Source organism: Leucopleurus acutus (assembly GCF_964270905.1).
Source record: "Leucopleurus acutus genome assembly, chromosome: 14".
NCBI classification, from domain to species: Eukaryota; Metazoa; Chordata; class Mammalia; order Artiodactyla; family Delphinidae; genus Leucopleurus; species Leucopleurus acutus.
Window position 1 is genome coordinate 6,598,247 of NC_139156.1, and position 16,668 is coordinate 6,614,914.

The window sequence follows — 16,668 nt, forward strand, 5'->3', positions numbered from 1 at the left end:
CTGTCTTGGACAGACTGGTATACATGGTCACCTGTATGATCGGGCCACCCAAGATGACTGTTCTCTTACTCTCTGCACATCCCCTGCTCGACCAGTCCCTGCCTCACCTACACCCTACTCACCTGACTGACCTTTCCTCTCAGTTGTAGCGCCTATGATATAATCAGTAAATGCTATGTACCTGCTCCTGGCGCCAGCTGGTGATTTTTGAAATCTTTGAATCCGAACTATCTCCACTATGATAATTTATCAAAGGGGCGGCGAGGGGCGGCCCCTCTGCTGGTTTCCCATGCAACTGATGAGCCAACCCGATGTCAGTTCTCCCCCTAACTGGTAACCGCCCTCTTCCCCAGGTAGCAAGGACTGCTGCCATGTCCTTCCCGCTGTCTGCCACACACGGTGGGGTGTCACTCCAGGACCCCACTTCAGACACGTAAGATCCCCCGTCCATTCAACTCCTGATGTCTCTGTCGCTGACTCCGAGCTCTCTCTTTGGTCTTGAGGCTGGGCAGGTACAGGACTTGCAAGCCTTCAGGGTGCAGCTGAACTTCGCCCCAGCTATAAGGATAAAAATTCTGCCATCTCCCCCACTCTTCCTGCCCAGAATAGAAGAGGACTGTGGTGAAATCCCTTCCTGTGTTAAGTCTCAGGGACTCGGGGTAGAGGGAAATAAATAAAGCATAATTAAGGTTAAACCCCAAATGAAAAGCTTCGTAGTTGAGTGAAAATGTCGTGCTAAGTACTAGTTCACGTGGAGGCTTATACCCACCAGGAAAGGCTGTGTCGCTTCCTCCAGTCTTTAGATGGTGTGACGGGCATGAGCTGCTGGGGGGAACTGAACTCAGACCCCAAGGCCTGGGCTGAGTACTGGCTCTGCCTCGGACTTCCCATGTGAGCTCGGGCAGGTCCCCCTGCCACACCCCAACCTCAAATTCCTCAGCTGAAAAGGAAGGATTGGCCATGCCGGGAGCACACACACAGGTGCTTTTTCTTAGGAGACAGTCCTGTAGACAGCACCAAAAATCAGTTCCCCTCTGTCTAGTTGCCTAGGGCTTCTGTAACATACACCACAGAGCACATGGCTTAAGCAAAAGAAGTGTATTGTCTCCCAGTTCCGGAGGCCAGCAGTCTGAAGTCCAGGGGTCTGTGGGGCATGCCTGCCTCCTCTGAAGCTTCTAGGGGAGGATCCTTCCTTCCTCTTCCAGCTGCTGGGGGGCCCAGGTGTTTCTTGCCTTTGGCAGCGTCTCTGTAGTCTCTGCCTCCTTCACATGGCCTTCTGTCTGCCTCTATCTGTGTCTAGATTTTCTTCTCTAAGGATGCCAGTCGTGTTGGATTAGTCATAGTTATGTGGGACACTCTAATCCACCATGACCTCAGCTTAACCTAGTTACATCAGCAAAGACCCTATTTCCAAGTAAATTCACATTTGTAGGTACCAAGGGTTAGGACTTCTTTGGAGGGAGCACAGTTCAATCAGTCGTGTCTTCCATGAGAGCTCGGGCACCTATACCTTCTGGGCTGGCTGTATTTCCTCTGTGGTCCTAAGGATGGGAAACCGTGTGGGTGAGAAGTAGCAATGTTTGTCTTTCTCACTCTTGTTGGCTACATTTTGGAGATGACAGGAATGTGGGTTTCTTGAGCTAGGAATGACAGTCTGCACTGAGCTCTAGAAATATCCCCGTCCTTCCCTTGGCCTGTGAGAAATTGCAGTAATGCCACCATCTAAGCCCCCATGATTGTAGAAAGCAAGCCATTGGACAGAACCTGGAGATTCCAGGCAGGGAGGTCGTTCCTGGTTCACAGAGCAGCTGGTGATCAGGTGTGCCTTCACAGGGGCCCAGCTGCCCTGTGAGCCAGGCCTCCCCTGGCGAGTGTTTCCCTTGCTACGAGCTGTTTCTGTCACCTGGTCCCTGGGCCTTTGCTGCAGACCCTTGGGCACTGCAGGACGTTTTGGGAATGCCCTTCCCTTTTTGAGAAAGTGTCTGTAGACCTTTCTCTGAGCCTTTGGATTCTGCCCTGGGCTGGATGTGCCCAGTAGTTCAGGGACTGGTACCTGTCCATTATGGGGTGTGAGGGTGAGGGAACACTCTCAGCTTTAAACTCTCAGTTACTGAGAAAAGTACCAGGGTGTTAGCACGGCTATCTGTGTGCACGTATCAGTTGATCCCTTTCTCAGTGAACCTGATGACATGGCCTTTGGCGTGGCCAAGAAGCATCAGCAACGGTTCCTCTTAATTTTACGTTAGAGATGCTTTGAGCAACGGCAGAAAAGGGACAAGGGTAGTATTTGATATTTATTTGTCAAGTCCTGCAGCCCATCTCATGGAATTTCTTAAGTTATCCCTAAGGCATCGGTTTTATTACCTGAGAGAACCACAGAGTAGAACCCAAAAGAAATATTTTCTGTTTGCAGTGGGTAGATTGGTTTTGCTCTCACATGTTTTCATTACCAAACTAAGCACTTTGCACTAGAGTGATACTTTATGTCTTTTTTAAAAATTATCATTAATTAATTTATTTATTTTTGGCCACGTTGGGTCTTCATTGCTGTGCAGGCTTTCTCTAGTTGCGGTGACCAGGTCATTGCGGTGTGTGGGCTTCTCATCGCGGTGGCTTCTCTTGTTGCGGAGCTTGGGCTCTAGGCACATGGGCTGCAGTAGTTGTGGCTCGCAGGCTCAGTAGTTGTGGCGCATGGGCTTAGTTGCTCCGCAGCATGTGGGATCTTCCCGGACCAGGGCTCGAACCCGTGTCCCCTGCATCGGCAGGCGGATCCTTAACCACTGTGCCACCAGGGAAGTCCTTTATGTCTTTTTACCTCTCTGTCTTCCCAAGCACTTGGGTGTGCAGCACAGCGCAGGGGTGAGAGCACGGGCTTTGGGGCTGGGCTGCCTGAGTGTGGCAGCTCTGCCACTCATTGGTCCGGGGACTTTGGGTGAGTTTTGTCCCCCATATGCCACAGTCTCCTCATCTATAAAGTGGGATAAACCTCATAGCTTTAATGTATGTAAAGCTTCTAGAACAGTCTCTGGCATGTGGTAAGTGCTCAATAACTGGGTAGCTGTTGTTGTTATCTCCTTTGAGTCACTCAGCGGCCTTGGTGGGGCAGAGTTTATTCCCATTTGACAGGGGAGAAAAGATCACATCATAGACAGTAAAGCTGGTCTCTTGGCCCTTCCTCCTGTGCTTGTTCTGTGACCCCACACTTCCCTCCTTGTGTTGCCCCAGAGAGAAAGGGGAAGAGAAAAGGGCAAGCGGAAACCAGGGAAGGAGAGGAGAAGTAAATCCATCAGCAAGACGCCTCCCACTGGAACTAAGATAAACCCTAACTCCCTAACAGGACCGGATGAGGCCTGTCTCCCCACTCTCCCCCATACATTCCAGCTGCGCAGACCTCTCCCACCCCTCAGGCATGCCAACCTTGGAGCTTAATCCTACTCAGGCACCACGTCTAAGCCTAAGCATTAGGTGCTCGAGAAAGCTATTCTGGCCTCTGTATTAGTTAGGATATGGGTTCCACTGCTCTAACAGAAATCCAAATAGCAATGGCTGAAACAGGATAGAACTCTCCTTTTCTCTGATGTAAAAGCCCTGGCTGACTGGTGCCTCTGCCATACAAAGGTGTCCTGCTCCTTCCATCACCCCCAGGGCGTTACCCTCCCCTGCAGTAGAAGGGGCTGGCCACCTGGCCCGCATTCCCGCCAGCCAGGGAGGCAGGAAGGGGAGGGCAGGGGCGCAGCACTTCCTGCTAAGGCAGGACCTGGAAGTGTGCACGTCCCTTCGACGTCCATCCTGTCGTCCAGAACCTAGTCACCTGGCCACGTCCCGCTACACGTTTTTATCTTGGGCAACCACGCGCCCCGTTATTATGAGGGGCTCCATTCATATGAGGGAGAAGGGAAGAGTGGATGTTCGGGGGCAAGTGGCAATCCCTGCCGCCCCTCCTAGTCCAAATAAGACTTGCCAGTTATGTTTCCACAGCATCCTGACTTTTCTTTCATAATGCTCATTGCACTATGACTCTGTCACTATTTTTACTTATTTGTAGTGTATCTGTTTTACCCTCCCATTAATACGAGGGCAGGAATCGTATTATATACCCAGTGCCTGGTTCACAGTAACTGTCTACGAATATTAGTTGACTTCCTGATAGGATTACACAGCACAAAGCAAGCGTTTAGGTGGGACTCAAAGAAGTAAGACATTTATTTTCATCCTGGTCCCAACCATTTCAAACCAGGCTGTGGACAGACGGTCTCACATGGAATTACGTCGGTACCTCCTGTTAGCTCTGCCTTCAGTGTGAATCCACGGTCCAGCCTCTTAACTTCCCTGCTCCTGAGACCACCTGCACGCCTAGTCTGTGGTGGCTGCCTTGCCCCAAAGCCTGAGGTCTCTCTGAAGTGTAAATCCCATCGCTGTCGCTCCTGCTTCAACCTTCCAGTGGATTTCCATTTCTCATGGAACCAGAGCCTCCCTTATCCTTCGCTCTTGAGCCACGCCTACCCTTCTCTCCTGGGGACACCCCGAGCCCCTTTCTGACACTTGAACATTTCTGCCCCTGCTGTTACCATTCAGATCTCAACTCAGATTCTCCTGCTCAGAGAGGTCGCCCTGGAGAGGTAAACTCACACCCCAGTCACCTCTGCCACGTCACCTCACAGCCTGGAGGGCTTGAACTTGTCCACGCCTCCAACAAATAATGCAGACCGCACCTCCCTGAGGGAGGTCCCAGGCGTCACTGCCTGAGACCACTATAGAAACACTTGTGTGAGAGGTTGGCTCCTGGTATCTGAAAGTAATACTAACAGATGCTTTGGAAACTTGGGGATGTGTAGCCTGGAACCTAGAACCAAGGTGGGGGGAATAGGATAAGGCTGAGTAGGGGTCTGTGGCTGCAGGATGCCTGCTTCACAGCATTACGCTCCCACTTTTCAATCCCCACAATAGTTGCTTGCTTTGCACGCCGCAGAAAGATTTATGCAGAAAATGCCAAGTTCTACCTGCCACTTAGTGACATGCCAGACTCCTGGAGCCCCCAGATTGGAAGGTGTATCAGTCAGGGTTCCACAGAGAAACAGAGCAGTAGGGGATATATGTCAGGAGATTTAGTGCAGCCGTGAGGGCTGGCGAGGCAGGGCTGAAATCCACCGTGCAAGCTGATGGGAAGGGCAGGCCAGGCTAGGGCACGAGCTGCAGCTGTGGCCACAGGCGAAATTTCTTCTTCCTCAAGGAAACCTCAGTTCTGCTCTTCAGGCCTTTCTTTTGACTGAACCAGGCCCTCCCTGATTACCAAGGATCACCCCTTTTACTAAAAGCCAGCATGCACGTGGTCTCAGGAGCGGGGAAGTTAAGAAGCGGCTGGACCGTGGATTCATGTTGAAGGCAGAGTTAACAGGATGTACCGACGTAATTCCACATGAGACCATCTGTCCACAGCCTTGTTTGAAATGGTTGGGACCAGAACGAAAATAAGTGTCTTCCTTCTTTGAGTCCCACCTAAACGCTTGGTCTGTTCTGTGTGATCCTTTCAGTAAGTCAACTTGATCACATCTCTAAAATACCTGCCCAGCAGCACCTCGGTTAGCATTTGTGAATAAATGGGGAAAACATCCTCGCCAAGCTGACACCTAACAGTGACCATCACTGAAAGGGAGATTCCTGATTTCTGTGGGAGACACATTCAGGAATAACTTCAGGAAATGATAGAAACGATGCTACTGCCCATTTCCCCAAATGCCCCGTCTCTCTAGCTAACAGCTCGACAGCAGCATTAATTGAACTTGATTTCATAATTATTATCAGTTCACCCCAGTTTGGTTGCTTAGATACAAAGCAATTCATTTGGAGACAATTTTCCTAAGATGTCCCACAGATACTATAATGTTCCAGAAGTATGTTCAGTAATAATTTATAAATAGTGGCTCCCAGAGTTAACACATTTCTGCTCCAAGCAATATACTTTCTTTGACTACTGTCAACCACTGTATAATATTTATTAAGTCACTGACTGGTAGTCTAATGCTACTTGTGCATTTTATCTTGCAGTTTATCTTGCAGGTCTTCGACAGTATTTGATTTGAGGCTTTGGGGATGGAGATAATGTGCTTTTACCCCCTTGACACAAAAGGAATTTAATATTTATTGTAAAAAACTGGGGGGTAAAACAGAAAGAGGTAGAGAAGAAAATAATCACCCTAACCTACCACCAAAGAATACTCTTTCGTATATGTGTATATATAAAATCTGTAAATGGTACCTTAATGCAATTCTGAATCCTGTTCTTTTAAACTTAACATTATTTTGTGATTAAATAATCCATATAATTAAGTTGTTTATGAATATTTTAATGATTTCATATAACTGTACCATGATTTATTTAACCATTCTCTCATTGTTAGATGTTTACATTGTTTCCAGTTATTTGCAATTGTAAAGAATACCAAGATACAGACTTGCAACTAGTAGTTAAATAAGTTCTGGGTGGGGGGGAATCTAATGCACAGCATAGTGATTATAGTCAACAATACTGTATTATAAACTTCAGAGGTGCTAAGAGACTAGATATTAATTGTTCACACCACAAAAAAGAAATAATTATGTGAGGTGATAGAGGTGTTAGCTAATGCTACAGTGGTAATCATATTGCAACATACAAATGTATTAAATCACATTGTACACCTTAAACTTACACAATGTTATATGTCAATTAAAAAAAAAAGAAGACCAGGATGAATATCTTTATGTTAATCTTTGCACACATATATGAGTGTCACCTTAGAATTTATTCTTGGAAGTGAAATTATAGGAAGAAGGGGTATGAAGTATAGAAGCCTTTTGATAAATATCAACCAGCTGGTTTCTGGGTTAGAAAATTTTTGAAAAATCCTCTCATGATACTCAATCACATTTATAAAACATCACTTGAGAAATAGAAGAGTCAGTATAGTCATTTCCTAAAGAGCTTATGAGCAACTGAGTATATTTATCTTGAAATGGAAGTAATTATTTATTTCCTTAAAATATAAGATGCTCATTTCTATATTTGTCACAGATACAACCCAGAATTTGCATCAGTTCTCTTCTGTGAGCCTTAAATGTTTAGCTAGGATACTGCCTTTCCCTAATGGCTTTCATCTGCCTTTCCAAGTGATATCAGGTGCCAGCATGCTGTCCCTGGGCCTTATCGGTGACACAGGGTCTCCAGAAGGAACGAGCCCATAAACGCCAAGTCATTGTGTGCGAGGGATGGGCCGCTTCAGCCAGCAGCTGATTACCTGCTCCTGGAGCCCAGCCCAGCTGACACTGCTTAGGAAGAGGCTTTGAGATCTAATTAAGATCCGTTTCCCTGCTCTGTCACAGCACCCCATAAAGACTGCCAGGCAATAATGAAGGTTCTTTTACTGAAAGACCCCAAGGAGGACGACTGTGGCCAGGATCCCTACATCAGGGTAAGTACCTGACACACCTGGTCCCCGAAAGCCCAACACTGCCTTGTGATTGAAGTCAAGGGGAGGGTCCATCTGCTAAAACTCGGAGGAACTGGCGCAGAATAAGTTGTGAAATAGGACCTTTTCCTTATTTTCCAAACAACCCTGGCCAATTCAAAACCATATTCTTTTACCTGCAGGAATTAGGATTATATGGACTCGAAGCCACTTTGATCCCTGTTTTATCATTTGAGTTTTGGTCTCTTCCCAGTTTTTTGGAGAAGGTAAGATTCATCAGTGTCTGAGCACCATCATTTCTGAATGAGACACGTTTGGTTTCTGTAGACTCCTACAGAATTCTAGGGGAAGGACCCGTTTGCTAGCCCTCATCTCACTACCCAACTGTAAAACAAGGACGGCACGAGCTCACCTGCTCCAGGACTTGGCTGCTACTGGATCCTCGGCCCGAGCCTCTACCAGCGGCCCCAGAAAGCCACCCAACCTGGAGGTGGGCCCGTAAGGAGGCCCGGGAGAGCCAGTCATGCTGAGGCACCAAGCCTGTGCTGCTCTTGGCCACGCAGACCCTTCACCTTCCTCCTGTCATTCAGTCCCCGCCCCTGACCTCAGCGAAGCGCAGAAGAGCTGTTGTTTCTCCCCAGGTTGGGCAGCTTGGTGGAGTTCTCCAGCAGATAAGAGGGAGAGTTGGGACTGCTTCCATGTATTGGAGCGATAGTTATGGCCAGGGAGAGTCCCAGGAAAGCCCTCCAAATGCTTCCGACTAAAGATTCAGGGCCCAGCACCCCAGGCCCCATCAGTGTGCACCCTGTCACCGGACATCTCCCCGGGGGCACCGTTCTGGACACGTGGGCCCAGAGCCAGGGCGGCTTCGTGGGACTGGTGTGCCCAGCCCTGCCCACCGGGCTCCCGGGCCGCTGTGAGCATCAGGTTCACCCCCGTGCTCTGCATGTCAGAGCCCACCTGTCACTCTGCGGAGGACCTCTCTGCTATCTCCCTTCGCTCTGAGCTGAAGATTGAATTATTCATTCAACAGTTTACTCAGCAAACATTGATTTGGCATCTGCCCTGGGTCTGTGTGCTGTGAGGAATGTATAAGGGACCCACATCGCATGCTCTTCCGTAAGCAGCTTTAACAGGGAACCAGAGCTCATCATTTGAAATCTTTGCTAGGCCCCTGTGCTCATAAAAATACTAGAGTCTCTGTGGGAGCTTCTCCATCACCCCCAGCCAGTTTGTTTCATGAGGGGCTTCCTGGACTCCCTCTCTGAAGCTCCTGTTGGGCAGTGAGCGAGCGCACGGGCTTGGGAATCATAGGGACATGTGCTCAAGTGCCGGCTCTGCCCCTCACCTTGGACTAGTTCTTTATCCTCGCCAAGCCTCTGTGTCTTAATCTGTGCGATGCAAATAGTGCCACCCGTCTCACAGGGCACTTTCACAGATTCAGTGCAGGATTATGTCTATAACAGCCCAGTGCCCAGCTCAGAATACGTGTTCAATAGATTTTATCACCATTTTTATGCTCAAAAACCAGGGCTTCAGCATGGCTATCACTCCTTGAATGTTCCAGCTTTCTTAATGGATGCAGGTCACGTCTACCATCCTGCCTGCACCCAAGCCACACCCAGACTGAGTCACATTGTCCCTTGCCTCCGTTACACCTGCCACCCTGCATCACACTGGCCTCTCCCTCCCCAAGACTGTGAGCTCCTTGAGGGAAATGCTGTGAATTTACCTGTATGTCCTTAAAGGCCTAGAGTAGTTCCAGGCGCATAGTAAGCTCTGTCTTGAGTGGATGGATGGATGGATGGATGGATGGATGGAATTAGTTTGCCTGCTACTATTGTGAAGCATTTAGAATTCTGGAAAATGTTGAACTTGGCTATCATATAAAATGCCTTTGCTGTTGTTTGGTGTGCAGCTGTCTCACCCTGAAGGTTATGGGGGCCTCATTTTTACCAGCCCCAGAGCAGTGGAAGCAGTGGAGCTGTGTTTGGAGAAGGACAATAAAACCGAAGGTAAGGGTGGGTCTGCTGTGAATGCCACTGGACTTTGCTTTGTCCCGTTGGTGATACTAGATTCCAGAAATAGCTGGACTTCAGGTTTGAGAAAGTGCAATGACTTTTAGTCAAAAACTATTTAGGTACCAAGTTACTTCGTGTTTTTGGAACCTTTGGAGGGAGCAGAAGATAAAATTCCTTCTTCTAAGCTGTTTCTTAGTGTCCCACACAGAATGACATGTTACATGGTAGCCTTCTGACCGGGGTGAGCGCTTCGTGGCACTGTGTCACCAGGAAGCAGGAGACGGTGCTACCTCCTAAATGCCCAGACGGGTGCCGCTGTGGGGGGTCTCCACGTGCACCCACCAGGTGGTCATAGTATATGGGCGCCAGTGTCTTTCCTCACAGGGCCGATGGGAAGGTCCAACAGCACATGAGAACAGTGTGTGCCAAGCCAGCACTCGATGATGTGACCCCTCTCAGGCCTCCTTCTCGCTTCCTTCCCTCTCTGTCAGAGCCCGGCTCTCAGACTGAACACCACCTTAGTCTGTCCCATCAGACAGCTTTGAGCTAACGTGTGGAGTGCCTGCTGTATACCAGGCTCTATGTTAGCTTGACATTCACAATCTCATTCAATCCTGGACCGGCCAGAGGCTCACCTACCATGGTCCTCATTTTACAGATAAGAATGCTGAGGCTTGGGGAGAGTCAGCAGCTGTCCAAGGCCCTGGAGCCAGTCTGTCAGGCCGGACCAGCTCCAGTTATACTAACGGGGAGGCAGCGGGACGGGTGGTTGTCAAAGGGCTTTGCAGCCAGTTAGGCCTGGCCTCAGATGGCCATTCTGACCTTGGCGGCTTCCTTGACCTCGCTGAGCCTCAGTTTCCTTGTTTGTAAAGTGGGCACAATAATACTTGCATCCCAGGATCGTCACTTCTACCACTAGTTAGAGCTTCTCTAGGGCCTACTGTGTGCCGGACCAGGTCCTGGCTGCTTCATCCCTGAGGTAGGTATGGTTAGTATCCCCCCCTGACAAATGAGGAGCCTGTGGAGCAGAGGGCATGAAACTCTCCAAGACCACACGGTCTGTAAGTCAGTTTTATGATTCTAGCTGCGGAGTCTGAGTCCCAGAGTGAAGCATTCAGGACATCTCCTGGTGCGTGGTGACACTGAGTTAGTGACAGTGCAGAGTGGCCATTATCTTTACAGTTAATGAGGCTTTCATTACAGCCAAAAAATCACCAACTCGGTGATTTCATATACGCAGTTACCTCCTATTGAGGAGAAAGTCTAACGCTTTTCTTAGGCATGAGGACTTGTGCTGTCCAATCCTCAAGGCAACTCAGAACCGGAAGTACTGTTATTTCCAAAATGGAGAGAGAAGACTCGAGATGGAGAAGCGTGTGTATTCTCTCCCAGTGGTGCTTCAGGAATCTTGGTCTCACAGTTGTGCTTTCCCTTTTGTATGTGTTTTGAGGATGAAGATGATGAAAAAGAAAAAATCCCCAGCATGGACACCATATCTTTTTATAATGCTTTATAGTTTAAAAAGCATTTTCCCATACATTTTCTTTTTTTCTTTTTTTTGATTGAAGTATAGTTGGTGTACAATATTATGTAAGTTACAGGTGTACAATATAGTCCATACATTTTCTTATTTTGATTGTTACAACAACTCTATGAATACAGGCAGGAGAGGTGTAGTTAATCCCCGTTATCTCGACAGGGAAACAGAGGAGGTGGGTCAGCTGACTTGCCAGGAACGAGCCCAAGTTAAGGGGCAGAGCCAGCTCTGAAGCCGGGCATTCTGATTTCACCCAGGGCTTACTCCAACTCATATCTACTATGATGCTTGGAGAATGGTTTGTTCACATGCTGTAGGTAATGTTTAAATAAATATTATTTACGTTTGTGGGGTAGGAAACGAAAGAAGGTGAAACTCAGTCTTTTATCGCTTTTTAAAAGGGAATTTCTCACAGGAGTGTAAAGGGTAGAGTAACACTATTGAATTTAAGGGAAAATTACACTCATAGTCAGATCTTAGGAAGGAAGAACTAGTGTTTCCTTATCTTCTAAAAGGATGTTGAATGCCAAGTGGCCTTGTGATACATTTATACTATCCACTTTCTCTTGGTTTTTCTTTAATCCATATTTAAAGATGTTTATTTTTTGTCATCAAATGATAGTGTTCTCTATTAAATTGTGTTTGTTTATGAACCTGATATTTATTCTCTTCTTTGACCTAATAGATAAATGAGCCTTCCCATCTGACACGACAGTTTCTTGACTGCTTTCAGATTTATATCCCGAATAAAACCAGTCATATTGCTTTATTAGACATTTAAGTTGCCTCTTTTTCACGACCAGTAATTTTTTCTTTAAAAGTCTAGATTATGGGGGGACATCCCTGGCTGTCCAGTGGTTAGGACTCAGCACTTTCACTGCCATGGCCCCGGGTTCAGTCCCTTGCTAAGATCCCGCAAGCTGCGTGGCACGGCCAAAAAAAAAAGAAAAAAGTCCAGATTTTTGAATTTTAATATTACTATGCAAATTAATTCTTCAAGTTATGTTTACTAGCATGCACTAAAAATCCTTCTAGTGCCAACTATGGAAGTGATTTAATACTTAATGCCTTCAATAAGGAAGGCATGTTGAAACATTTGCCAAAGTGATTTTAAAAAATTTGCCTGCAGAATATGGACAGAATATAAAAATGGATTTTAGTTTGAGATGCTGTTCTTTATATTTGGTTATTAATAATTTTCCTTGCTCACAAGTTTTTTAGGATGAACAAACAGCCTTGGGCAGCAGTCCAAATGGCCACTTTGGTATTTGCAACTCACATCAAATTTCATGTTTTACAGTCTGGAGAAAGTCTCTGCAAGAAAAATGGAATGCTAAGTCAGTGTATGTGGTGGGAAATGCTACTGCTTCTCTAGGTAAGCAGTCAAGGTACAAATAAAACACCAAAGAATGACTGTGATATTGTGATTATAATAAGAAATATATATTTGGTCTTTGTCCCTGTTCCTGGCACAGAGCTCCTAAAACCCTTGGCATTTCCTGAGTGATTAAAAAAGATAAGGTGGGGCTTCCCTGGTGGCGTAGTGGTTGAGAGTCCGCCTGCCGATGCAGGGGAAGCAGGTTCGTGCCCCGGTCTGGGAAGATCCCACATGCCGCGGAGCGGCTGGGCCCATGAGCCATGGCCACTGACAGCCTGCGCATCCAGAGCCTGGGCTCCGCAGTGGGAGAGGCCACAGCAGTGAGAGGCCCGCGTACCGCAAAAAAAAAAAAAAAAGATAAGGTGTACTTTGTTATTCATGACAAACCTCTTTCAACTCCACCTGAGTTGACTTTAATGGGGTGACTTTTGGAAAGCCCCTTAAATTGGAGGCTAGTTGCCATGGGAACCAATCCTCCAATTAGAGTAGGAACTTTCAGCCTCATGCCCTCCCTGCCTCCTACTTCCAGGGAGAAGACATCAGCCAGAGGTTGAATTAATCAATCAATCATGGCTGTGTATGAAGCCGCCATAAAAATCCAGAAGGACAGTAATGCGGAGGGAGCTGGGAGGCTGGAGCCAGGAGAGGGCACGGAAGCTCAGGCCCTCCCTGCATACCTGCCTGCTGCACCTCTTCCATCTGGCTGTTCATTTACACCCTTTGAAATATCCTTTGTAATAAATCTGCAGTAGTTAGTAAACCATCTTCCTGAGTTCTGTGAGCTGTTCTAGCAAATGATCCAACCCAAGGAGTGGGTTGTGAGAACCTCCGATTTAGAGCTGGTCAGTCAGAAGCACAAGCAGAGACCTGGGTCTGAAGTGGGAGCAGTTTGTGGGACTGAGCCTTCCATCCTCGGGATTTGACGCTACCTCCCAGTAGAGAGTGTCAGACTTGAGGTCACTTGTAGGACACCTAGCTGAGAACTGGAGAATTGCTTGGTGTGGAAAACCCACACATTGGGTAACCAGAGTGCAGACGTGTGGTGATGAGAGCAGAGAAGGAAAAGAGGAGGTTTCCTTCCACACTGACTTAGCTTTGTTCATTGAACACTATAGTTCAGTTTAAAACATGATTTTTTTCCTTTTTAAGTTTACAAAAAGTAATTAGTTAACTATATAATGCTGCTGATAAGGGTGCGGTGAAACAAATGTATTCAAATATTGCTAAATGGCATTGAAATTTGGTTCACATCTTTTGAGAAGTACTTGGTTGGCATGTATTCAAAAGCTTTGCCAAAATAGTTGTACCCTTTGGCCCACTAATCCCTTTGCTGGTAACATCTGTCCAAGCTGTTTCGAAGAAAACTTACAGAGAAGTTATAAATACAAGGCAAGGAACAATTTTTCCTGAACCTTTTGAGACTAAGTTGCTGATAATGATGCCTTACCATCCAAAGCCACAGGCCTAGGGAGGGCAGGGCTGGGACCCAGCTCTCTCTCGTCTCCCTACACCAGCCTCCAAGGGGAGACTTTCTCCATGTCATTTGTAAGGCATGTGCCTTTGTATTTGCACATTTTAAAAACAACACAGGAACAGGACTTTAATAACCATGTAAAGAAATATATTTTGCTGTTGTTGTTTTCCAGTGAATAAAATTGGCCTGCATACAGAAGGAGAAAACTGTGGAAATGCAGAAAAGCTTGCAGAGTACATTTGTTCTAGTAAGTAGAACAAGGTCGCCCCAAATGAAGCCCATTTATTTTTGTTGGTCGGTCTCACAACCAGCACCTCGGGAAAGGGCCACCTCCTCGGTGACGATGCTGATACTGTGGCTGATGGGTGTGTGCCGCTCCAAGACCGTGGCTGCCCTGTATCTGCATCTGTCTGTGCTGGTCTGAGATCCAGCCTACTGCCCTCCACCCCCTCCACCCAAGGACTTGAGACAACCTGAACGTGACACAGAATAAAAGGGCTGGAGACAAAACCAGAAGCAAGACCCTCTGCAGGGATTGTAAGGGGAGTGGAAGCAGCAGAAGCTGCTGGCACCGTCCCTCTGTCTGCCGGCTCCCCGCCTTCCTGGTAGGAGTCTCTTCCCTGTCCGAATTCCCCCCCCACAAAGCCCGCTCCCCCTAAAGAGCCCACTCAGCCCCCCATAAGCTCATCACTGGGCAGCATATGGGCTGAGACTTAAAATGGCAAGGGTTCTGGGGATACTTGTATTTAAATAAGGATTAAGCTTTAATTATGAAAGTTTCAGCTTCTGACCAAACATGGGCCAAGATTTTTGGAGCAGAACTCTCCGAGAGAGAGGACGGAGAGGCTCGATATGTACTTGCAGGGGAGCCCCACCTCCAAGTTGTGTGTCCCAGCCTCTCCCCTACACGTCTGATCCAACTGCACACACATGCTCTTGTGTCCTTGTCACTTGGATCCCTCCCTGAGAGATGTGTGACATCAGACCCCCACGTGAAAGATGACACAGAACCAGCTTGCCTTCTGTCACTGAGAGGGAATCAGAGCTTCGCTCCTCGGGGTCAGGGGGTGTGGAACTGTCTGCGAGGGCCAGATACGCCGTCTTTGCGGCCACATCCTCTGCCCGTCGTAGCACGAGAGCAGCCGTAGACCATGGGCTGGGTTCTGACCTGGGTTTGCGGTTTGCAGACCCTTTCTAGAGCTTGCTGAGCTAGAAGACAGGGCCAGGTTGGCTGCTGACACCTGAGGTTTTGCTCTGAGGTGGTCCCAGGAGAGGGGTGTCTTCTCTGCCCCTGGGGTGGTGGTTTCAGGGTGGGCAGGGGGCAAGGACACCTTAACCAGGAATTTTTACGGCTTCTGGGGCCGTGGTGCATGGTTTTGTGTCTGGGCGTGGTGTGTAGGAACATTTCTTCTCCAGGTAACGATCTCTAAGGTCTTAGGAGGCCTTCCTGTCACGAGCCAGTGCTGTTGGTGAAGGTTCTCGAGCTCGTGTGTTTCTGTTGACCCCTAGGAGCTGGACCTGAAAAAGTCGCACATCCTCCACTTCCCCGTGGACCAGGCCCCCTGGAGCTCAGGCAGGGGATGGCAGAGGGACTTCCCAGGTTCCCAGTTGGCTCTCCTTTCTCCCCTTTTCTTTTAAGAATAATTTTATTTCCTCTTTCCTGGGCCACTGTATGCGCTGTGTTAACATCGAGGATGAGACGTTCCTGGGTGGTCAGCGTGTTCCTGGCGCTCCCCCTGCCTCGCCTCATTTGGTCCTCACTACCGTCCACTGCAGGCTGCACAGTCCAGTATGGCAGCCAGGAGCCACATGTGCCTATTTAAATTTAAATTAATTTAAATTAATCGAAATAAAAATGTGGCTCCCCCGTCGCACCAGGCACAGGCCACAGCTCAGCCGTCACTGGTGGCTCAGGCACCACAGGGGCAGCCTAGGGGCACCCAGCATCACCCAGCATCACCCAGCATCACCCAGCACTCTTTTCGACGGTGCTGTTGTCCAGGCTACGGGGACCGAGTGACCATCCAAGGTCCCAGAGCTGGGAGGGGACAGGCGGGAGGGCAGACTCCACACGGCACGGCCAGTGTCCACCCCGTGGGTCCTAATGAGTCTTCAGTTCGCACTTGGAACAGCATCCACATGAGAGTCCGTCTTGACACTGGCAGGACGCTCTCCTCGGTTCTACCCAGGCGTTAATGATTTTCTCCCCCAGTCAGCTCTGAAGCTTGATCTTTAAAAGCCAAGAATCTACTTCCAGTGCTTGGAGTAAACAGGCCAGTTCATAGTTATTGCTTATTTATTTTACTTAAACACTTATTTATTCTGTCACAGGCACTGTTATAAGCACTTAAAGCTATTAGCTCATTTAATCTGAAAGCTCGTCGTTCTGACAGACAGTTCTTCCCTCCTGGGATATCTCCGCTAAGGGAAAAGGAAGTATCAATACAAGTTAAGTGGTCCAAGGTAGAAGACAATTTCAACATTTTGAGAGAGAGCGAAGGAGGGGGAGGGTGTCAGAGGCAGACAGATTATGCGGGTTATTTGAACTGTCCCCCTGGACTTGCACTGAGCTGACCAAGGGCTCGTCCCTGCAGCCTCGCCCACTTGCTGGGCTCTCCTTCTGTCGCCCAGTCAGTCTCGTGGTCCTAATTACCCACGTTAAGTGCCCACCGCCTGCACAACTGGACCCTCCCTCACAGCAGGCCTGAGGGGGCGCGGTCATCACAGTCCTGGAGGGTGTGAGAGTTCTACAGACACTCACATCTCCTCCAGCGAAATGACATTTACGCGCTCAGTCTAGTTCTTAATCACCA

At 48.2% G+C, this 16,668-nt stretch overlaps 1 protein-coding gene across 2 annotated transcripts in view; it reads left to right on the plus strand.

Annotated features, from left to right (window-relative positions):
* Window positions 1-16,668, plus strand: part of UROS (uroporphyrinogen III synthase) — a 34,571-nt gene that overhangs the window by 7,970 nt on the left and 9,933 nt on the right. Inside the window, exons 2-6 of one of the 2 annotated variants that reach the window (XM_082854609.1) lie at window positions 7,148-7,448; window positions 7,628-7,711; window positions 9,364-9,460; window positions 12,304-12,378; window positions 14,028-14,102. In XM_082854609.1, the coding sequence (XP_082710735.1) occupies window positions 7,386-7,448; window positions 7,628-7,711; window positions 9,364-9,460; window positions 12,304-12,378; window positions 14,028-14,102 (394 nt within the window). In that variant the 5' untranslated portion in view covers window positions 7,148-7,385. The remainder of the gene's footprint in view (window positions 1-7,147; window positions 7,449-7,627; window positions 7,712-9,363; window positions 9,461-12,303; window positions 12,379-14,027; window positions 14,103-16,668) is intronic. The other variant, XM_082854610.1, reaches the window with a different exon arrangement.